This window comes from Trachemys scripta, chromosome 7, assembly GCF_013100865.1.
Source record: "Trachemys scripta elegans isolate TJP31775 chromosome 7, CAS_Tse_1.0, whole genome shotgun sequence".
Lineage (NCBI taxonomy): Eukaryota > Metazoa > Chordata > Testudines > Emydidae > Trachemys > Trachemys scripta.
Genome location: NC_048304.1, coordinates 31,762,402 through 31,785,401, shown reverse-complemented (window position 1 = coordinate 31,785,401; position 23,000 = coordinate 31,762,402). Strand labels below are relative to the sequence as shown.

General features: G+C 49.6%; 2 protein-coding genes across 2 annotated transcripts; one reads left to right on the top strand and one right to left on the bottom strand.

Moving 5' to 3' along the window:
- Positions 1 to 972: 972 nt before the first annotated feature.
- On the top strand, positions 973 to 15,379 carry TM7SF2 (transmembrane 7 superfamily member 2). Its single transcript, XM_034777236.1, has 11 exons — positions 973 to 1,106; positions 3,784 to 3,947; positions 4,200 to 4,396; positions 4,698 to 4,752; positions 5,111 to 5,305; positions 5,915 to 6,018; positions 11,518 to 11,637; positions 13,306 to 13,474; positions 13,939 to 14,019; positions 14,172 to 14,294; positions 14,954 to 15,379. The coding sequence occupies exons 2-11, from the start codon at positions 3,890 to 3,892 to the stop codon at positions 15,112 to 15,114; spliced, it is 1,263 nt and encodes a 420-aa protein (XP_034633127.1). The 5' UTR covers positions 973 to 1,106; positions 3,784 to 3,889; the 3' UTR covers positions 15,115 to 15,379.
- A 5,626-nt stretch (positions 15,380 to 21,005) lies between these two features.
- On the bottom strand, positions 21,006 to 22,672 carry ZNHIT2 (zinc finger HIT-type containing 2). Its single transcript, XM_034777032.1, has one exon. The coding sequence runs from the start codon at positions 22,633 to 22,635 to the stop codon at positions 21,217 to 21,219; it is 1,419 nt and encodes a 472-aa protein (XP_034632923.1). The 5' UTR covers positions 22,636 to 22,672; the 3' UTR covers positions 21,006 to 21,216.
- Positions 22,673 to 23,000: the final 328 nt, after the last annotated feature.

Here is a 23,000-nt window from a genome sequence, read left to right as displayed (position 1 = left end):
CTGGGGAATTAGCTCAGATGGCAGAACACTCACTTGGCACGTGGCAGGTAGTGGAATGGATGCCCATGTATTTTATTTTATTTTATTTTATTTTATTTTTAAACGTGTTGGGATGACTCAGTGGTTCAACGCACCAGGCTCAGGACTTTGCTTTCCCTTGTGCGGGTATTCAGGTTGCTGTGTAGAAGAATGAGGCCAAATCTCACTCCTGACACACCTCTTAAAACAGCAGTGTGGCTTAGGGGATAAGGGCATTGGCCAGGGGCTCAGGAGAGCTGCATTCACTTCTCAGTTCTGATGGGTTATCTTAGGCAAGTTGTTTCCCTGCTCTGTGCCTCAGTTTCTCCATCTGTAAAATAGGGATACTGATAGTTACTTGATAAGTTTATGAACAGGAGTCTATGACAGAGTTCTCTGCAACAGCAGGGACTGAACTTGTTGATTCAGGCGGTCCCTGTCATCCCCATGAATGTTAGTTGTTTTGCTGTAAAACGCTATGGGGACAAGGCTCTGTAACTTTCACTGTAACACAGATAGGTGGGATCACACCAGATTGGGGGGGATGATGTTGCTACATTGGCAAAAACTGGCTGTGCCTTGTCTCCACTACGATTTTGCAGCAAGGCAGCAAATGCTCATTAGTTATCCCGCTGTAACACGTGAATGGCCGTGAATTTGGTAGGGCCCTAGTCATTTGCTCTGCACACACAAACACTTCTGTACCGCCCATTGCCTCATCCCAGGCAGCTTTCCGTGCTGCAGGGCTCCTGGGATGGGCAAGGCAGCCATTGCCATGACCACAGCTCCAGGCCAGTAAGAAGAGAGCTTAGGGAGCTTGATCCACCCACTTAGTAAGAGTCTCAGAGTCATCGTGATAGGCCAGAAACTCGGGCTTTGCCCCTCGTTCGGCAAAACTCCCTGCTCTCAGATTGGATGTTTGGTGATAGTAACAGGCTGAGACGAGGGGACGAGCTACGATTAGCTGGTGGGACGACAGCTGCTGTGGGTTAAAGGGACAGGGGGTGGAGCGTATGGATGGGAGGATTGTGGAGCCACTGCTAGTACGTGCTGTGTGTGCTTTGGAGAGACGGATACCGGGCTGTCAGGTAGGGCTGTGCGGCAAGGGGGAACCGGTTAGTCACAGAGGCGGGCAGCAGGCAAAGCCGCAGCTCAACATTGCTCAGAGCGTTAGAAGTGACCGGTGCTGCAGCATTTCATATGGCCGACAAGGCAGCGTGGTCTTGTACAGCCACCGGTAACAGCCTGTGAAAGCGAGAGATCCCCGCCAGGAAGGGGGTTTCTGGAAGAGTTGGAAATTCTTCCCCTTTTGTGAATTGGGAGGCCTGAGCTGCACATCGCCCAAACTTTCCCCTTTGTGCAGTAATGCCCCTTAATCCCAACCTGCGTTGCAATCCTGGACTCCCCTCACATGCTCTGTTGGTGCTTCTCCATATCAACCTGCAGCCTCACCTGCTTTTCCGGTTCTGGACTTTCCCCCCCACAGCTCTGCCAATGCCCCTCTGTCCTGGCCTGCAGCCCCCTGCTATTCCATTCCTGGTGTCTGCACCCCCCATGCAGCTCTGCCAATGGCCCTCAGTTCTGACCTGCAACCCAACCTACTATTCCCATTATGGGTTCCTCCCTCTCAATCCTGACACGCAGCCTCCCTGCTCTCCCAGCCCTGGACCTTTCTACAAACGTACTTTAAAACAAAAAAATGTTCTGCCAGATGACTAGGAACTCCAGAGCAGACAGGGCTGTTTTCTGTCTTTAACTCTATTGCTGGAAGTATTTCCAGGTCTTCTCTGATCCAGCAACCTCATCTTTCCCATAGCTATAGACCCACATTCAGTGCCCTGCCCTGCCATAGATTCCCTGCGGGACCTTGGGCAAGTTGCTTAGGCCCAGACCCTCAAAAGTATTTAGGTGCCTAACTCCCATTGTCATAATCTGTCATCCATCACCGCACAAGGGTTTGATGCTGCTCCTGTCTTAAACCTATGGAACTCCATGCTACTGGATTTTACTGAAGCAACCAGTAAGATTAAAAGAAAAATGAGTGGGAGATATGAATGACCTGGAGGGGACTGTCAAGAACCATGGGGCTGAGTTCCCTAGCTGAGGCTGGGGCTAGTGGGTTTAGCCTTTGGACAGGTTAATGAGCCCAGCTGGGCTTCAGCAAAATCACCTGATTGACCAGTCCATCCAATTGTCTGAAAGAAGCCAACAACTCTGCATTTATGCTCAACAGCAGCACAGCTTAACCCTTATACCTGCAGCTGCAATTGCTCTTGTGCACAGCTCGCTGGGGATATTAGTTGGTGGCTCCTTCATGGAGCGGTGAGCATGGGCATGTACCTGGCATGGTTCACCACCTCCCCCGACACCTGCCCCTTCTGCAGCGTGAGGGAGACCCTGGTGCACATCTTCGAGTGCACCAGGTTGCAGCCCCTTTTCCGGCTCCTCCGGAACCTCCTCCTCAGGTTCTGGCTGCACTTTTCCCCACACCTCTGGATCTATGGCCATCCATGGCCCCATGAAGTCGCAAGACCTCCTCGTTGACCTCCTTCTGGCATTGTCCACGGTGGCTGTTCACCATACCAGGAGGAGGAAGCTGGACGGGGAGGTGCTCTGTGAGTGTGAGGTCTATTTCCAATCCTCCATTAAGTCACATCTCCAGACAGAGTTCCTCTGGGCCACATCCACTGGACACCTTTGAGGAGCAGTGGGCATTGTCCAAGGTTCTCTGCTTAGTGTTCCCCTCTGGATCCCTGCTGTTGACCCTGTGACCCTCACTCTCATCCCTGTTTTTTCATTTGTGGTCCCCTGAATTCAGTTGAGACCTGGGTCTAGTAGCTCCTCCCCTTAGGCTGGGGTGAGGGGCCTTTAGATGTGGGCAGGCGCCCCCCAGAGCTTTAATAGATGCAATTGCTCCTGTGCCTGCTTGCTCCTGCCCTGTTCTGGTCCTCCTCCTGCCCACCCGACCCTGCATCCTTGCCTGGCTTCTGACTCCTGGCTCTGATTATTGGCTTCAGATTCTAGCTCTGACCATTGGCTCTGGGTAGTGGCTTCTGACTCTGACATTTGGCTCTGGCTTCTGGAGCCTGTTCCAAAGTCTAACCTCTAGGGCAGACTGCCCACATCCTGGTCCTGACAAGGGGTGGGTTGCCAGCAAGAGAAAAACAATCCAGGCTAAGCAACATGAGTCATTCATGCCCTGTTCCCTTCCCATGATTGCTGCATACACGGGCTGGAAACCTCAGACTCCGTTCACCTCTTTGTAGTCCTGTGACAACTCCAGCCCCAGCAGCGTAACATAGGCCTGGTCTACACTACACTGTTAGGTTGATGTAAGATGCTTTGCGTCGACCTAGCTGTGGAAATCTCTTCATTTGCGTTTGGTTCCCACTGACGTAAGTTCCTCTCTGCGGCGCTTTAGTAACACCACCTCCCCAAGCGGTGGAGAGCCAAGGTCGATGTAATTAGATCGATGCAGTGTTCATGCAGACCCTGCATTGCTTTCATTGATTGTGACTGGCTTTCAGGAGCCGTCCCACAATGCTCTGCACTGACAGTACGATCACGCATACTGCCGACACAAGTGATTTAATACCTGTGGTGGCTGTATGCAGATGTAAGTTAGGTAGACATAATTGTGTAGTATAGACATGGCCATAGGCTAAACACCCAACCCAGATCAGAGCAGGCTGTCTCTGACCCTTCCACCGCAACCACTGTCAGCTGAAAGTGGCAGGCACTAATGACCCATGTTCTGTCCCAAAGGTCCGGGATCCACAAGAGCCTCTCCTGAAGGAGGAAGTGACTGTGGTTAGAGAGGCTTCCTGTGGGAAGAGCTTTGTGTCTCGGCAGAGAAGGCTGGAGCACGAGGATGATGGATCGGTATAAGATCCCACGCACCAAAGAGCTGGAGTTTGGAGGGCCCCTGGGTAAGACGAGGGTGAGGGGGGTTGGAAGGAAGTGGCTCACATACCCTGAAAGGCAGTGCGAACTGGAGCTGTGCATGCAGCTACATGGTTAGAGCAGGGTGGGTCTGGGAGTCAGCACTTTTGGGTTCCCAGCTCTGCCATTGACTCACTGTGGGATCTTATCTCTCAGGGACACTGCTGCCTGTCACTCACCCACAGTTCTGATCACCCTGGGGATCTTGTCCCTCTAACCTCTCTTTCCTCCCTCTACAGGAGCCATGATCCTCCTCTTTCTCATGCCAGCTACCGTCTTCTATCTTCTGCTGACATGTCGCACTGAGCAAGCCAGCGTGCTGAACTTCCCGCCCCCGCTGCCACCCCTGAGCACCCTCTGGAACCCCCACACCTTCCTGCTGCTCCTGGCTTGGGTGGGACTCCAGGCTGCCCTCTACATGCTGCCTATGGGAAAGGTAATGCGGGGTCAGCCTCATTGGGCAGAGGGGAGGGCAGGACGTCCCCTTCCCTGCTGGGTGCCATCTGCCTAATGGTAGCTGTTTGGCTACCCATAGGAGATCAAGGGCACATGTGAATTGCCTGGGCCACGTCTGAGCCAGATCATAGCCAGCTGCCTACACCACGTAGACAGAGACCTGCCCAAACTCAGTTCATCTACACAGTTGTGAACTGAGGCTCCAGGGAGGGTGCCGATGAGAGGAGTTGGAGTCAAGACCAGAGAGATCAGTGTTAACCGGTTGTGTGGCTTTCCCCCAGGTCACAGAAGGGATCGTCCTTCGAGACAAGAGCCGGCTCCAGTATCGCATTAATGGTGGGTGTTGGATTTTGTTAGGGAGGGGAGATTGACTATGACCCGCCCCAGAATTTGCAGCCAATCACATCACTTACTGAATTTCCTCATGGTAACAAGTAATAGTATTGGGGGGGGTGAGGGGGGAAGTGCTGTCTATTGGGACTGAGCAAGTGGCTAGGAGTCAGGACTCCTGGGTTCTATCCCCAGCTCTGCCACAGATTCCCTGTGTTACCTTGGGCAAGTCCCTTCCCCTCTCCAGGCCTCTGTTTCCCAGAATAACAGTGCGCTGTGACTCAGGGATCCTCAGCTAAAGAGCCGCAAAGTGTTGCTGTATCTAAGCAGCATGTGTCCTGTCTTCCCTTCTCCCGCGCTGCAGCTTTCCATGCGATGGGGGTCACAGCCCTGGTGGTGGGGGCTGGATTGGCAGCCGGGTTGCGCCTCAGCTACATCTATGACCACTTCCTGCAGTTGGCTTTCTCGGCCTTGCTGCTGGCCTTCGGCCTCAGCTTCCTCCTCTACTTCAAGTCCCTCTTTGCCCCAGAGACAACACTGGCGCCAGGCGGGAACTCAGGTGAGTCCTTCTATACACAAGGGGCACACGGACACAGGAATGATCTTGTGCATGCAGACACATAGACGTGTGCACATATGCATGTCTGAACACACACAGACATGCGCACACTGACACTTGTGCACCACACACACAGGGACACTTGTGCATGCACTAACACATAGACACTCTCTTAGACACACAGGTCATACCTGGTGTATCACGGGGGTGCAGGGGGAGAGCATCCAGCGATGCCAGTCAGTGTAAAAACTGCCAGGACTCTAGGGAGGTATCTGATCAGTTGATGCGTGGTTTCTTTCTGACCCTCTTGTTGCAGAGAGTTTAACCTTCCAATGAAGCATCCAGCAATAGCACCCACTGGAAACCAGACATATCCAGATTTAGCACAGCAGGGGTGGGGATACCAGGCCACTGGGATGGGCCCCTTGGACTGATTCGGGGTAACAGAGAGAGGAGCATATCAACTAGATGGACCCATTGGTCTGATCTGAGGCAGCAGGGGGGGATGCTGGGCTGGACAGGCCTATTGGTCTGGTCCAAGGTGGCAGGGAGAGGAACGGGGAGTAGCTATTCCCCCTGGAGGTGCCTGACTTGCTGTTGGTCACACAGGAAATCCTATCTATGACTTCTTCATGGGCCACGAGCTGAACCCACGCATCGGCTCCTTCGACCTGAAGTATTTCTGCGAGCTGCGGCCAGGCCTCCTCGGCTGGGTAAGTGGGTGGGGTTTTAGGGTGCTCCCTGCTGCAGAAAGTCCCTTGGGCCCATGGCTATAATGACCTTGCGAAGACAAAGGGTAATAGAACCTGCTGCAGGGGAACACTAGTCCCGGGGGAAGGGTTGCAAGGGGGAATTTCCCTCCCTCCAGATGGCCATGTGTAGCAGATACTAGCCATAGCCAGAAATCCCAGCCTAGATGGACCCATTAGTCAGACCAAGCAAGGTGGGAGTGGTGAAGAATACCAGACTAGATAGACCCATTGGTCTGATCTGGGGCAGCAGAGAGTGTGGGATGCCAGGCATGGGTGGCCCCATTAGTCTGATGCAGGGGTAGAGGTAAACCAGGCAGGATGGTCTTAAACAGGGGCTAGATATGCCTTTGGTCAAATCCGGGGCAGCAGGGAGCAGGGCCGGTTCCAGGCACCGGCCAAGGAAGCTTGTGCTTGGGGCGGCGGATTCTAAGGGGCAGCATTCCGTCCAATCTTAGGGCGGCATGGCTGCCTTTTTTTGCTTTGTGTCTGGGTCCGGCCGCCATGCTTGGGGCAGCAAAAAAGTCAGAGCCGGCCCTGGCGGGGAGGGGAAGATACTAGGCTGGTCTGCCCCAGTATGTCAGTGAGATATTGGGGGAGATCTCACTCAAGGGTGCCAATTAGGTAGGGCAGAGGAGGGGCTGCCACGCCCCCCTCCCACTCCACCCCCACCCCGAGTTTCATACAGGAGGTGTGCTCCCAGGTGGAGCTCTTAATTGCACAGCATTAGTGTGGAATGTGAGCTCTGCAAAGAGGTGCTTCTCCCAGCTTGTGTCCCCAAGGCAAGGAGTCAGTGTTTTGTTTCCAAAAAGAGGCTTGGGTGATTAAGATAAGAAAAGGATGGTAATTAAATTAAGGCTCTGAAAGTCCTTAGATGAGCCTGTAAAACAGGTTTCAGAGGGGTAGCTCTGTTAGTCTGTATCAGTAAAAACAAGGAGGAGTCCTTGTGGCACCTTGGAGACAATTTATTTGGGCATAAGCTTTCATGGGCTATAACCCACTTCATCAGATGCATGGAGTGGAAAATACAGTAAGCAGGTATAAATATACAGCACATGAAAAGATGGGAGTTGCCTTACCAAGTTGGGGGTCAGTGCTAATGAAGCCAATTCAATTAGGGTGGATGTGGCCCATTCCCAACAATTGACAAGAAGGTGTGAGTATCAAGTCTTTATTTGGGCCTAATTTGATGGTGTCCAGTTTGCAAATTAATTCCAGTTCTGCAGTTTCTCACTGAAGTCTGGTTTTGAATGTTTGTTGCTGAAGAATGGCCACTTTTAAGTCTGTTATTAAGTGTCCAGGGAGATTGAAGTGCTCTCCTACTGGTTTTTGAATGTTACAATTCTTGATGTCTGATTTGTGTCCATTTATTCTTTTGCGTACACTGTCCGGTTTGGCCAATGTACATGGTAGAGGGGCATTGCTGGCACATGATGGCGCATATCACATTGGTAGATGTGCAGGTGAACGAGCCCTTGATGGTGTGGCTGATGTTGTTGGGTCCTATGATGGTGTCCCTTGAATAGATATGCGGACAGAGTTGGCAATGGGATTTGTTGCAGGGGTTGATTGTGTGGTGTGTAGTTGCTGGTGAGTATTTGCTTCAGGTTGGGAGGGCTGTCTGTAAGCAAGGACTGACCTGTCTCTCAAGGTCAGTCCTTCAAGATAGGTTGTAGATCCTTGATGATGTGCTGGAGAGGTTTTAGTTGGGGGCTGAAGGTGATGGCTAGTGGCGTTCTGTTACTTTCTTTGTTGGGCCTGTCCTGTAGTGACTTCTGGGTACTCTTCTGGCTCTATCAATCTGTTTCTTCACTTCCCCAGGTGGGTATTGTAGTTTTAAGAACACCTGATAGAAATCCTGTAGGTGTTTGTCTCTGTCTGAGGGGTTGGAGCAAATGCGGTTGTATCTTAGGGCTTGGTTGTAGACAATAGATCATGTAATGTGGTCTGGATGAAAGCTGGAGGCATGTAGGTAAGTATAATGTCAGCAGGTTTCCAGTATAGGGTGGTGTTTGTGACCATTGCTTATTTGTGCTGTAGTGCCCAGGAAGTGGATCTCTTTTGTGTGAACTAGTCCAGGCTGAGGTTGATGGTGGGGTGGAAATTGTTGAAATTCAGATAGATTTCCTCAAGGTCCTCTTTCCCATGGGTCCAGATGATGATCAATGTAATACAAGTAAAGTAGGGGTGCTAGGGAACAAGAGATGAGGAAGCGTTGTTCTAAGTCAGCCATAAAAATGTGGGGCCATGTGGGTACCCATAGCAGTGCCACTGACTTGAAGGTATAAATCGTCCCCAAATCTGAAATAGTTGTGGGCGAGGACAAAGGAAGTGACAAAGTTCAGCCACCAGGTTTGCCGTGACATTATCAGGGATGCTGTTCCTGACGGCTTGTAGTCCATTTTTGTATGGAATGTTGGTGTAGAGAGCTTCTACATCTATAGTGGCTAGGGTGGGGTTTTCTGGAAGATCACCAATGGATTGTAGTTTCCTCAGGAAGTCGGTGATGTCTGGAAGATACTATGGTGATGGGGAAGTGCTGGTAGTGTCGGACCTGAGGAGAGAGTCCACGTAGCCAGAAAATCCTGCTGTCAGGGTGCCAATGCCTGAGATGATGGGGCGTCCAGGATTCCCAGGTTTATGGATGCGGGTGGTGATGGTGGGTGGGGGTTGAAGAGGGAACGCAGGGGACTCAGAAGAAATACAACCAAGCCCTCTGAGCCAAGGTTACAGTCAGAAAAGAGAAAGATGTGAGGGGCATAAGTGAAAAGAAGGGGCCAAAACCCAGGGAAGGTATAGCAGTGGTATAAAGAAGTTCCAACTCTACCTGTGGTACTTATTTGGTCCCATCACCGTAGTATCTGAGCACCTCACATCACAGCCCCTCAGAGAAGTCGAGCAGTACTGTTATCCCCATTGTACAGATGGGGCACTGAGAGACTAACAGCCAGGTTTTCAAAGGTATTTAGGCACCTAATGGGATTTTCAAAAGCGCCTAGAAGGTTAGGTGCTTTGTAAACCCCACTAGGTGCCTAGCTGCGTCTTTGGGTGCCTAAAAGCCTTTGAAACTCTGTCCCTAAGGCACTGACCTGAGGTCATACAGGAAGTCATTTGGGCGGGGCGGGGAAGGGTAGAACCCAGGTCTCTCAGATCTAGCTCCCTATCCACTGGACCAGCCTTTCTCTCTGCTGCATGCTGCAAAAAAGAGGCCTCTGATGGACGGGAGCAAAACCAGGAAGGCCAGCTCTCTGAGATTCCAGCAATTGGTCCCAGGTACGGTGACCAGATGTCCCAATTTTACAGGGAGAGTCCGGATTTTTGGGTCTTTTTCTTATATAGGCTCCTATTACCCCCCACTCACCCCCGTCCTGATTTTTCACATTTGCTGTCTGGTCTCCCTAGTTCCAGGTGATTGGGAAGGATGTCATGGTTGACAGTATGAAAAGCAGCAGAGGTCAGGAAGGATGAAGAAAGAAAGAGAATGAGAGTCAGATGAGAGGAAAGCACTTAACTGTCAATGGGTGGCAGGTTCTGCCCTAGGCTGAGTTGTACAGCAATGCCTGCTATGCAATTTTAGGGCTTGTCTACACTGGCACCTTACAGAGCTGCAACTTTCTCACTCAAGGGTGTGAAAAAACACCCCCCTGAACGCTGCAAGTTTCAACGCTGTAAAGTGCTAGTGTAGACAGTGCACCAGCGCTGGGAGGCACTACACCCCTCGTGGAGGTGGGGTTTTTTATAGTGCTGGGAGAGCTCTCTCTCAGCACTGGTGCCGCGACTACACCGCCATATTAAAGCACTGCCGTGGCCAGCTCTTTAACGTTACTAGTGCAGACGTGCCCATTGATTTTAACTGAAAACCATTTTTTGTTGTGAGTTTGAAAAAAGGAAGGAATGAGAAAGTGTTGTATGAGTATCAGATGTGATTATACATCAAATTTGTAGGGTTTCAGCCGTATTCAGGCCAATTCCAGAACAAAGAACCGAAATTGCATCCACGGAGTCCATAAAGTTGACAATTATTGTCATGATTTGTGTTATTCGTTGGGCACTATCTGTGTGCTCAGCACTATTCAGAATATGCCAGAAAATGTAGTCCCTGAGCCAATGCATATAAGATGTGTAACTCTAGCTAAGATGGCTCAGATATTTAAGTATGCATAGTTATTGACCTCACATGTTTGCTGTGATGTTTATATCTATGAGTGGAGGTGCTGATGGCAATAGAAGTTTTACTTGTTTAAGGACTAGAAGATTTGACCCTCCAACTTTCTTTCAAGAGGAAGAGTTGTCCAGAGCTCCTGTGCCTGTTTATTTTCCTTTCCTGCCTGCAATCGCCCTGATATACCTTAGAGGTCTCAATTTTTTTCCCCAACTTTAAAACGTAGAATTTTCTTGGTGTTTGATTTAAAATAGTCTCCTGTGAAAACTGCAACTCAATCTCTGTAGTGTTATGTTTAAGACCCTTCTGGAAAGTAACTGGCCTTTAAACAGAAGTGAAAGCATTGTTGCCAACTCTCATTATTTTGTCATGAGTCTCATGATAATTATTGTTTTCCTTAAAGCCCCAGTTCCTGGAGTCAAGCGATATGTGATGATTTCAGCCTTCCTTCTTAAAGAAAAATGAAGTTTTTAGTTCTTGTGGCTGTGGAGAAAGCTTCAAAATGTGACCCCAGTGCATCTTAAAGGCTCAAAAAGCAGAATATAAATAAAAAAAACCACCAAATCTATTATTTTTACACAATATCATTATTTTAAAGCCAAGCTCATGATTTTTGGTGAGCCTGATTCTTGATTTTTGACTATTTGGGGTTGGCAATACTATGAAAGTGACTTGAAAGTGTCAGTTTCACTACTGTTTAAAGTAATTGTTTAGTCTATTATTTGTAGTGGGGTAACACCCCTAGAGCCCCAGGCAGGTGCAGTATAAACTCATGGGGCCTTGCCCTAACAGGATGTTTCCAAAAGTTAAATGATTTATTCCAAGCATGATGAACTGCAAAAAAGTGATAGAAAGTAATCTAGATTTTTCTACAATTGTTTCAATTGTTCTATTCAAGAGTTAGTAACAAATTAAGAATATACATTAAAATTTTAAACCTAACCAGTGTCCCTTCAGTGACTTGACACAAGATGTCAGAACATGTTAGTATTAGAGCTGAGTGGGTCTAATATTTATTTAACTTTTTTTCTTTATATAGGAATTAGAAAATATTATCTGACAGGAGCACTATATATCAGATATCATCAGCAAAAAACCCAAGAGTTTATAGGTGCTCAAGTAGCCTCTGGAATCACAGTTAAATTTGCCCCCTCCCCTCCCAAAATCTGAAATGGGGCTCCTGGTCCACTCAGCAATCAGGTGTTTTTCTCTGGGCAGACAGGGTGCTGGGGGCAAGGGAAGGAGCAGGGAGGGAGGCAGGTCTTCTCCAAACTCTGCCTGATTGCTGCCCCTCTTGCCAGGCACTGGTGAACATGGCCATGCTGATGAAAGAGACTGAGCTGCGGGGCAGCCCCTCGCTGGCTATGCTCCTGGTCAATGCCTTCCAGCTGCTGTATGTGGTGGATGCACTCTGGAATGAGGTGAGTCACTCCCACATCCCTGGCTTAGCCTGGGCTTGGGATCTGCAATGGCCTAGGAACTACAAAGGGAACCTTAGGGGAGGCCTCCTGGGTTCCCTTCCCATGTCTGGGAGGAGGGTGGAGTCCAGTGGTTCAAACAGGGGGGCTGGGATTGAGAACCCAGTTCTGAGAAGGGAGTGGGGATTGGTGATTTTAAGCACAGATGTGGCCAGGGTGGATTGATTTAATTTAAATAATTGATTGTAGTCAAGTTTTGCATTTGTACTTCATAGTTATTTTCCTAACAAAAGGTTGATTTCCTCCCCCTCCCCCACTGGTGGGTAACTATTAAAATATGTTAATTTGCAACCAAACATACCCTGACTTTATACTGTACTAAATTCGGTACTTCTTTTTGCTAACCAGGAGGACACAATATATCTCTACACATTTATTTGAGCAATGATATAGCTTACTTTACATGTATTCAGATTCTTAATTTTTACATTTTTATTATGTTAGAAAATGGTGAATGTTGTATTTATTTACAATACGATGATTGATGTTTTACTTGCAATTTGTGTCCAGCTCTATTTGGATGGAAATGAAAATTCAATAAAAAATTCCCAGAAACAACATGTTAGGGTTTTGAATAAAATAAAACTACTTTGTGTGCTAATATACTTATAAAATATTTATCAATAAATGTGTTCTATTTAAAACTGATTGTATTAAACAAAGGAAGTATAGTCAAACCCCGCAATAAGGCGCCCCGCCTTAATGTGAAATCGCATATAATGCGATCACAATTTGGCCCCCGTCTAAGACATACAGTATGTACCAGTGGTCCCCAATGCCATGACGCCTGCCAAGACATTTGATGTGCCCCCACCTAGTGCCAGGCAGGGGAGAGAAGCTGCGGCCCCGCGCCTGCCGGGGACAGTGAGCACCGGCGCCCGCAGCCCTGGAGCTCTCTGTCCCCGGCAGGTGCGGGGCTGCAGCTTCTCTCCCCTGCTGGGCACTAGGCACTAGGCGGCGCACATCAATGCACCTTGGGGACCACTGACGGGCTTGAAACCCCGCTATACTGCGACCCCGCATTTAGCGCAATGTAATTTTTTTGGACCCCAAACATTGCGGTATAGCGGGATTTCACTGTAGTATCTGTATGTTTCTGGTCACCATGTCATTCAAGATTTTAGAACTAGTAGATCTCATCCTCTCACACGTAGTTTTTCTTCATAGATTGGAAGAGAAAAACAAGCTTTCCTGTCTGTTCAACTCCCAATTGATTTCTTAACTTCAAATGAACTAGTCACTGAACTGATTTAGTTGAATAAAAGGAAATGAAATTAAATATTCTCTCTGCACTTGCAGAAGAGACTACTGCCAACAGTTGAAAGGTGGTTTAGTGCTTCAACAGACTCTTGTTCCAGGTGCCTAGCCATTAATGTCAAGCAGTTCTGTGTGTTCACTTTCTTTAAACTTGGCAGCAAACGTGTCTTGCTTAATATTGGGGGGGCGGGGTTTGTATTTAAATGGTTTAATAGATTACAGCATGGTTAGGCCTTAGCATAGGTTGTTTATTTCAAATTTAATTTTAAATAGATTTAGGGTTTTTTAAATATTTAAATTGTGTTTAGCATTGATTTTTATCCATGCTGGATGTGGCTCCTCTGTGTGCTGCAGGAGGCCATCCTCACCACCATGGACATTGTACACGATGGGTTTGGCTTCATGTTGGCCTTTGGGGACCTGGCCTGGGTGCCCTTCACCTACAGCCTGCAGGCCTATTTCCTGGTCAACCACCCCCAGAAGCTGAGCCTGTCCATGGCTGTCGGGATCCTCTTGCTCAATGGTGAGGCTCAGGTGATTTCCCTCTCACAAACCAGACCGATAGGCTCATTCAGTCCCATATCTCTCCTCTTTCCCTCCCTCCCCGTCCCCTGATCAGACCAATGGATCCACCTAGTCAAGACCAATAGGTGTAGTATCCCTCTCACTTTACCCCATGACCCCATCTATCACAGTATCTCTTACCCCCCACACACACACACCCTTCCTGCCTCACCAACCCTACAACTCACCTTGCTGTACAATGGGGTGAAATCCCTTCCTGCCCAGCCCCAAGCCACACCCTGAAGCATGAGGATTGAAAGCCCTGTTCAATGCCACCCTGAGCCAGCATCCACCACCATTGTCATTCATCCCTTTGTCCTCTCCAGAGCGATCTGTTTCCATACCAATCCATGGCAGAAGTGCCCGTATCCCCATGCCTAGAGCTCCCACAGCCTATCCTCACTCTGGTTCACTTCTTGGCAGGTCTGGGCTACTGCATCTTCCGCAGTGCCAATTCCCAGAAGAACACTTTCCGCAGGAACCCCAATGACCCCAGAGTAACTGGTGAGTTGCAGCCACCTCTTGGATGGGAGTTAGATGGGGGACTTGGAGTGAAGGAGTCTGGAGAAGAAGGTGATGCTAATGGAGGATTAGCTAATGGGAGGGAGGAGGAGGAATGGATGCCATGTGGGGTAATGCTCTTCTCCTCCTCCCAGGTCTCAAAACCATTCCCACAGCCACGGGCCGGCGTCTCCTGGTGTCTGGGTGGTGGGGGTTTGTGCGCCACCCCAACTATCTGGGGGATCTCATCATGGCTCTGGCCTGGTCGCTGCCCTGTGGTGAGTCTAAATCCTGCCTGGAGGAGCCTGTGAAGGCTAGCAAGGAGGTGTGTGTATGTGGGGGAGGGGAGAGTTGTCTCCTTCTCCTGCCCCCAGCATTGGTGTCCCACTGGGACCTGTGCCTTTAGGGCATATCCCTACTGCCCCTCTGCGGTGTCTGCCTTGGGCACCCATTGTGTCTTTCACGAGCTACACAGAGGGTGCCCGCTCTGGCCCAACATTCCAGTTATGGCCCAAGCAGATGGCACCAATATGCTGCCCCCTACTCCAGCCAGAGGTCACGTAGAAGGCACCTGGTCTGGTTGGCCTGAAGTCCCAGGTGGAAGGCACTGGTCGCACCTTCAAAGGATGTCATCAGTGTATCATTAACGTAGGAGGGGGGAGGAATCTAGGCCCTAGACAAGTTTGCTCAGCACTCAAGCTATCCACTAGAACAATGGTTCTCAACCTGTTTACCATTGTGGGCCACATATGCAGCTCTGTGTTATGTGGGATATATATACTGCCTGTAAGGCCCTGAGGATGTCACATGGGCCACAGCTATGTGCTGATTAGGACACAAGCAGCCCCTGGGTTGAGAACTATTGCACTAAAAGGTCCTAGAGGAAGGGCCCATGGCCGCCTCCTCCTCATGCCCCATGTCTCTCCCACCCCCTCAGGCCTGACGCATGTCCTGCCCTACTTCTACGTCTTCTACTTCACTGTGCTGCTGATTCACCGGGAGGCTCGGGATGAGCACCAGTGCCTGCGGAAATATGGGCTTGCCTGGCAGGAGTACTGCCGGCGAGTTCCCTACAGGATCTTCCCTTACCTTTACTGAGATGTGGCCCAGCACACCATGCCCCATGCAGACCCAGGCACCACAGCTCACATCTGCCCACCACTGCTCCAAAGGCTGGCAGGGCGCTAGCCTCTGTCCTCCCCATTGAGGCACGTTGTCATCCCCAGAGGGCTCCAGATGGAGGTGCGGGCTCTGGGGTGGGGCTGGGGATGAGGGGTTTGGAGTATAGGAGGGTGTTTCAGGCTGGGACCGAGAGATTTGGAGTGTGGGAGGGGACTTCAGGCTGGGGCAGGGAACTGGGACACGGGGTGAGGGCTCCGGCCGGGGGTTCAGGTTCTGGGGTGGAGCTGGGGATGAGGGGTTTGGGGTGCAGAATGTTGGGAATCATTAAGAAAGGGATAGATAATAAGACAAGAAATATCATATTGCCTCTAGATAAATCCATGGTACATCCACCTCTTGAATATTGTGTGCAGATGCAGTCACCTCATCTCAAAAAAGATAGATAGGAATTGGAAAAGGTTCAGAAAAGGCAACAAAAATGATTAAGGGTATGGAATGGCTGCCATGTGAGCAGAGATTAATAAAACTGGGACTTTTCAGCTTGGAAAAGAGCCCACAAAGGGGGATATGATAGAGGTCTATAAAATCATGACTTGTGTGGAGAAAGTGAATAAAGAAGTGTTATTTATTCCTTCTCATAACACACGAACTAGGGGTCACTAAATGAAATTAATAGGCAGCAGGTTTAAAACAAACAAAAGGAAGTATTTTTTCCACACAACACATAGTCAACCTGTGGAACTCCTTGCCAGAAGATGTTGTGAAAAGTAACACTGTAACAGGTTCAAAAAAGTACTAGATAAGTTCCTGGAGGATAGGTCCATCAATGGCTATTAGCCAGGATGGCCAGGGATGGTGTCCCTAGCCTCTCTTTGCCAGAAGCTGGGAATGGGCGACAGGGGATTGATCATTTGATGATTACCAGTTCTGTTTATTCCCTCTGGGGCACTTGGCATTGGCCACTGTTGGAAGACAGAATACTGGACTAGATGGACCTCTGGTCTGACTCAGTATGGCCATTCTTATGTATAACAAAACCCACAATGTTTTCATAACAGCACTAGATGTCTGAGCTGCATTGCTCTGTGTGTCACTCGAGCTTAAAGCATTGCTTTCCATGAGGGACCACGATGGAGCTTACTGCATGATTGGTAATGCTTTAATGAAAGAGTCTAACAAGATCGCAACCACTACAGTTGGCTGCAAGCTCATTGCAGGCTTCACACTGGACATCTGAGAATGGAGCGTGCCTGAATTCTCCTCTGCTGCTGTAAGGAGGTGCAAGCCCACAGCAGAAAGGTCTGCCCGACAGATGCATGGGTCATGATGAGATGGAGGGTTTGTCTTCACTGCAACAGTAAGCTCAAATGAGTACACTGGAGTTACTCTCACTTGAACTTGGCTAGAGTATGTCTACACTGCAATCGGACGTGTGAGTGCAGCCTAGACTGGCATAGCCACATTAACTTTACTCTAGCTCAGGGGTCAGCAACCTATGGCACACGTGCCAAACATGGCACGCAAGCCGATTCTGAATGGCATGCTGCCTGCCTGGTGAGAGGAGGAGGAGGAGGGGCGGAGAGGCTGGAAAGTGCCATGAGCCACTCAGGGCAGGGGGCTGGGAGCACCCCCACGAGCCGAGCACCCCAGCCCTCTGCCCTGCACCCCCCCCACACACCCTCCAGCCCTCTGCCCTGACCTTCCCCCAACACCCAGCCTTCTTCCCTGCACCTCCACACACACCCCTGACCTCGAGTCGCCCTGCTCAGCCCACTGCAGGCCTAGGTGAACAGAACCCCAGGCTGGCAGCGGGCTGAGCAGGCTGGCAGCGTAAGATCAACATTTTAATTTCATTTTAAATGAAGCTTCTTAAACATTTTGAAAATCTTGTTTATTTTACATACAACAATAGTTATAATATAGACTTATAGAGAGAGACCATCTAAAAAACGTTAACATGTATTACCGGCACGCAAAACCTTAAATTAAAGAGAATAAATGAAAACTCGGCGCAACACTTCTGAAAGGTTGCCTACCCCCACTCTAGCTAGCGTGGCTAAAAATAGGAGTGTGGATGCACAGGCTTGTACAGCATGTGCTGCTGCATCTTCACTGTTTTTAGCCATGCTAGCTAGAGTAAAGCTAGTGCAGGTATGTCGCCTCCGCGCCCCCCCCTCCCCCAGGCTGCAGTCATGCCTCGGAAAGCAGTGTAGACATATGCTGAGAGCAACTGCACCGTGAAACAATACTGGAACTGTACAGAATGATTGGATTAGCAGTTGATGTGCTGCTGTAACTCAAGCTGCTGCATGACTAGCTTGAGTGGCAGCAGCCCTCCAGCTTCAACCTCCATCCCCTTGCAAACCAGTTAGCTTGATTTTAAAGCACTACTTAACTCATGTTAGAGATTTCTGTGTGGACAAGAGTCAGGTTAGGAGCAAAACTTGAGTTAAACCTTGAGCGAACACCAAAAAGAAGACCAGCCCCAAAGAGAGAGTGTCACAGCTGGGAGTCTGTTTTGGCTTGAAGTGGAATACAAGCTTGGTTTGGTGTGTTTGTAAGGGACTGATTAATTTTAAGGACTGGGGAAATTCCCCTGTTGGGGAGTGCTGGAGTGTGGTTTTGGACAATGCACTGATGTGACAATGATTTTTATTAAAAATATATTAAATGCAGTCCCCATCTGCGTTCAAAGTCAATTGTTTGCAATGCTTTTGAGGGCTAGATGAGCAAGTGTCAGATCTGAAATACAGGAAACAATCAACCAAATAGGCAATACTCCTTTTTAGGGGGAATCTGCTCCAGAACCTCCCTCCCCGGATGAGTAGAAACCTATTTCCAGCTTCAGTTGATTCCTGGACATCTTATCCCTATTTGTTCTTGTGCCAACATTGTCCTTTTAGCTTCAGTAGCTCTTCTCCCTCCCAGGATTTACCCCTTTTGTGTATTTATAGAGAGTGATTAAATCCCCTCACCTTTTAAGGGCCAGGCTAAACAACCCCAGCTCTTTCAGTCTCCTTTCCTAAGGTCGCCTCGCCACTCCACTCATCAGCCTAGGAGCTCTTTACTGCACCTGGGGCTGTTTGAATATCTGATAGACAGGGCTTTTCAGTCTAGCAGAGGAAGGCATAAGGCTGGAAGTTGAAGTTAGACAAATGTAATCTTGAAATAAATCAATTTCCTAGCAGGGAGGGTTAGTAAACACTGGAACAGCGCACCAGGGAGCATGGTCTGGCCACCACCTGGAGTCTTTAAAGCAAAACTAGATCTCTTTCCAAACCACATGTTTTAATCCAGTTTCTGGGGAAAATTCTATAGCCTGTCTGTGGGGGGGTGGGGAAAAATCAGACTGGATGATTACAATGGTCCCTTCAGGCTTTAGGTCCATGACAGTCCCACAGAGCTCAATTGTGTACCAACATAAAAGGGCATATCTATAGTGTAGTTTCAACTGCACAAAGTGCTTGTGGGGCATGGGACATTCAGAAAGGCTGCAGGCTCTGAAACCAGGGCAGGGCCAGCAGCAGTCAGAAAAACTCTGCAGACTGATACAGAACAGTATCCGCATGGAACACGTTACTTTGATTCCCTGAGGGCCCATAGCCGAGGATTAGGTGTTTATGGCCATGTGGCTTAGAGGCTAGAGCACTGGTACCCAGCAGATTGGGGTTCTATTCCCAGCTCTGCCACTGGCCTGCTGGATGACCCTAAGTGACTCATTTCCCTCCTTGTGCCTCTGTGTATCTTAAGGTACAGCTACACTGTGATTTAAAAAAAAACAAACCATGGCACGGTGTCTTAGGTCAGCTGACTGATTCATAGCGCTTATGCTGCGGGGCAATAAAGTTACATGTAGACTCTTGGGCTGGAGCCTGGGCACTGAGATCCTAGTGAGTGGGGAGGGTCTCTGAGCACAGGCTCCAGCCCTAGCCTGAACATCTGCCCTGCAATTTTATAGCTCTACAGCCCCACTCCAAATCAGGTGACCTGGGCCAGCTGCAGCTGTGCCACAGATCTTTTATAACAGTGTAGATGTAGTGGTCTATCCAAGGACCTTACAACCTTTAGTGTATTTATCCTCATAACATCACTATGTGGTAGGGCAGTGCTATTATCCCTATTTTACTTATGAGGAAACTGAGGCACAAAGGCTAAGTGACTTGCCCAAGGTCACATAGGAAGTCTGTTAGACCAGGGGGTTGAACCCAGGTCTCCTGAGTCACAGGCTAGTGCCCAAACCAAATGGAGTTCTCAGGTCACAGGGCCACACTCCACCCAGGATAAGTTAATGCTAGTTTGAAGCTTACACCCTAACCCTTCTTTGGCTGGGCAAAAGAATTTGAGGTAGGAGATGGGTTGCGGTCAATGGGATACCAATATAAGAGCTAGGTATTATTTTAAATTCATACAGATTCTATTGGATTGAGCCCCAGACCTTCCATGACTTATCCCTTCCCCACCAATTCTCCCTCCCTCCCTCCCTCCACCAACCCACTGCAAATAAAATGCCCCATTATTCTCAATCCATAGCTGGCTCTCAGTCCCAAGCAAAAGAACAGACGGGCTGTGCTGCATGCCCGCAAGGGCTACAAGTTCAAGCTTTCTCACACCGAAACCTTCGGGTATCATTCTATGAAGCCTGACACTCATCACTGGCCCCATAGGACAGAGTGTAAGACTAAGGTGTTAGAACTCTAACTAATCACACCAAGCCAATGGGATTCAGGGACATCAGTAGCTTTCCAAAAATATTTAGGGGACAACACCCCTCTCCTTGAGACACACAAAATTCACTGGTGACACCCTAGGACCATTTGGAAATGGGCCTATTTTCCAACAATCCTGCAAACCCTTAATCAGAATCCCCGTGCTTTGCATTCTGTGCACTGATAAAACAAAACACACCTTTTGCAGACAACATATTGTTAGACTGTGGAAGTCATTGCCATAGGAAGTCATTGAGGTGAAGAATTCAGCAAGATTCAAAAAGGAATAAACTATTTATATGGATATCAAGAATATCCAGTTGACATAATTCAAAACAACATTATGGAAGGAATATTAAACCTTGCTATTCAGGTCTTAATGCCAATCTAACTCCTACAGAGCTGCAGGAGCAGATTACACTACATCTGCCTACTGTGGGGTTCTTACACCTTCCTCTGAAGCATTTGGGGCAGGCCAGTCACAGATAGGATACTGAACTAGATGGACCATGGGTCTCATCCAGGCCAGCTATTCTTACATTCCTACCACAGTGATCAGTTAGAATAGTTTAGAGAGCTAAATAAACATTAACTAGATAAGACTACGTACATTAAAATATCAGATTTTAAAAATACCTGATACTCATTCACTCTCTCTCCTGCCACTGTCTCTCGCTCTCTCCTGAGCTGTGAATGGGTCTGGCCTCTCTCTGTCTCTCAACAGGAGCTGTCTTTTTAGTTATTTCCAGCTGAAGCTCCAGTCTAATGATGCAGATTGGGACTTGGGGGAATACATCTCCCATATTAATGCATAGGAAAGCAAGGACTTTTCATGTTCTGTTACTGCTGTTAATTTGACAGTGGTTTATAACAGCTGTAAGAATGCAGAGTATGTTTGTCCTTAAAATGCTCATTTTCTAGTTTACAGCAACTCTAGCTAGGAGGGTGTCTAGCTGTCCTTTTATTGATGATTTCTGCAAAAATCTGTATATAGGGGGATACAAAACACATAAGAGTCTCATGCTGTGACCAGCTAGCAGTTTCTGCAGCACCAGTGGAAAACACATCAACTTTGAAACCACCAAAGTAACAGCAAATGCTTTAAGTGCATGGAACACACCAAGGGTCCCGCTGAATGGAAGACAGGAATGTACACAGCCAGGTGTTTTGCTCTTTTTATTGCAACAGGTCAACTCCCTAGAAACCAAATCAACATTTATGCCAAGACTCAGTGTGGTGGATTTATCCAAAATAGCTATTGACCAAGAGAGGGTTCATTCACTTTTCCCCCACTTAAAAAAATAATCCAGTCTACTAAAATCCCCCAATGTTTTAAGTGTGGATGGTTTTAGGGGTGACTAAGTTCCAGCCATCAGTCCAACTCCTCGATCAATGGCTTTTTTGCAGGGGGCAGTTTCCCACCCCACATCTTCTGCAGTTCTTTGGTAACTACATCCACCTCTTTGACTGCCTCCAAATGGGTTTTATATTCCCTTTGTACCTCTAGGGCCAAGACAGTCAAAGATTCCTGGTTCTCATTGACCCAGGAGAGCAGAAATTCACACTTCTTCTTGGCACCATACACCCTGGGCCGTTCCTCTGTTGGCACCAGTTTCTTAGCCTTGCCCAGCAGCCTGGCAAGATGGGAGAGGGCTGCCAAGCTGTAGCCTTTCTGCTTGCTTTGATTCTCCCCCATCAGGATCTGGGCCACTGCCATCATAGCACCTGCATTCCCCAGGGGGCACTCGGGGTACCGTCTGGCTGTCACTGCCTGGAGAGCAGCCTGCAGCGCCTCTGCTGTGGAGTGGAAGACCTGCCTGGCACCCAATGCCCCGCAGACACCCAGGACCATGTCAGAGAACTCAGGCAGCAGCTCATCTTCACTCAAGTCCCCATTGTAGAGGGTGAGGGCGAAGACGTAGGCATAGAGGACATTAGGCAGCTGGAAGCACACCAGGGGTGAGGCTGGGCTGCAGGTCAGGGAGCTCAGTGGTGGAATGGATGCAGGCACAGCAGGCACTGGGCTGGGCATTTCTTCAGGCTGCTGGGTGGGTGCCATGCCTGAGCTCTCCTCTGGCTGCCGGGTGCCCGTGGGGGGGTAAGAACCTTGGGGTTCCGGTGGCTGGTGGATAGGTGCTGAGTCTGGGATCTTCTTCTCTGGCTTCTGGGTGCCTGCAGGGGGCTGGGTATCCCCAGCTTCCTGGGCACCCTCAGTACCCGCCAGCTCCTGGACCAGCCCCCGGCCCCATCCCCGCCACCAGGGCCTCCAGGGGGGCAGGAAGGTTCCAATCTCCCCGCTGCTCAGCAGGCGCTGAAAGGCGGCCTTTTCGGCCGGACTGAGCCGCTCCCACAGACCGTCGTCCTGGTCCTCCAGGTCGCGGCCTAGCTGGGGCTCCGCGTCCTCGAGCTCGCGTAGCTCCCGCAGCCGGAGCAGCGCCGCTTTCAGGCGGGTTCGGGAGGCCGGGTCCCCCCGCTGGCCCTGGAGCCGGAGCAGCAGCTGCCGGCGGTGGAAAGCCTCGGCGCAGGCCCCGTGGCGCCGGTAACACGGCACCGAACAGAAACGCATGTTACAGCGGGGGCATGTGTAGGGGGCCCGCTCCTGCAGGCACAGGCCGCAGGGCTCGGCCGCCTCCATCTTGGCAGCGCTCGGGTCTTTCCGCCACCACTCGGGCATTTCCGCCTTCCGCCACAGCAGCTGTTTGGTTCGGCTATTTCCGCCTTCGCGCCGGAAGCGCTCGTACAACTTCGGGTAACTCCGCCCTAGATTCGGAAACTCTCGGGCGTTTCGCATCTTCAGCTTCGGAACTCCACACCCTTTCGGCTATTTCCGGCGACCACTGCATAAGGGTCGCGCTGTTCCAAGGTATGAGAAGTCAGTGGCAGCGTGGCCGCCCCTGCCTTTACAAAGCTGGCACCAATATCTGAATAATCCCTGCACTGATCACCCCCTCCCACTCGGGCACTACCCTATCTGTTAAAAAATGAGCCTGCTCCACCCCCAAGGCAGCTGTACCAAAATTGCTTTGGGTTCTTGCAGAATGGAGCCCCAGGAGAGTCTGTACATTTCCTCTTAAAAAGCATCTTGTTTCTTCCTACAATTACAGATCCAGCACTACACCCTCAAAGGTGCAGTAACAACAAAGCAGCAGCACAGTC

Bases quoted from the DNA above. Each gene is read 5' to 3' on its own strand.
- ZNHIT2 (XM_034777032.1), bottom strand. From the start codon at position 22,635: ATGCGAAACGCCCGAGAGTTTCCGAATCTAGGGCGGAGTTACCCGAAG.
- TM7SF2 (XM_034777236.1), top strand. From the start codon at position 3,890: ATGATGGATCGGTATAAGATCCCACGCACCAAAGAGCTGGAGTTTGGA. The intron at 4,397-4,697 runs GTAATGCGGGGT...GCTTTCCCCCAG, and splicing joins ACATGCTGCCTATGGGAAAG to GTCACAGAAGGGATCGTCCT. The intron at 14,020-14,171 runs GTGAGTTGCAGC...TCCTCCTCCCAG, and splicing joins CAATGACCCCAGAGTAACTG to GTCTCAAAACCATTCCCACA.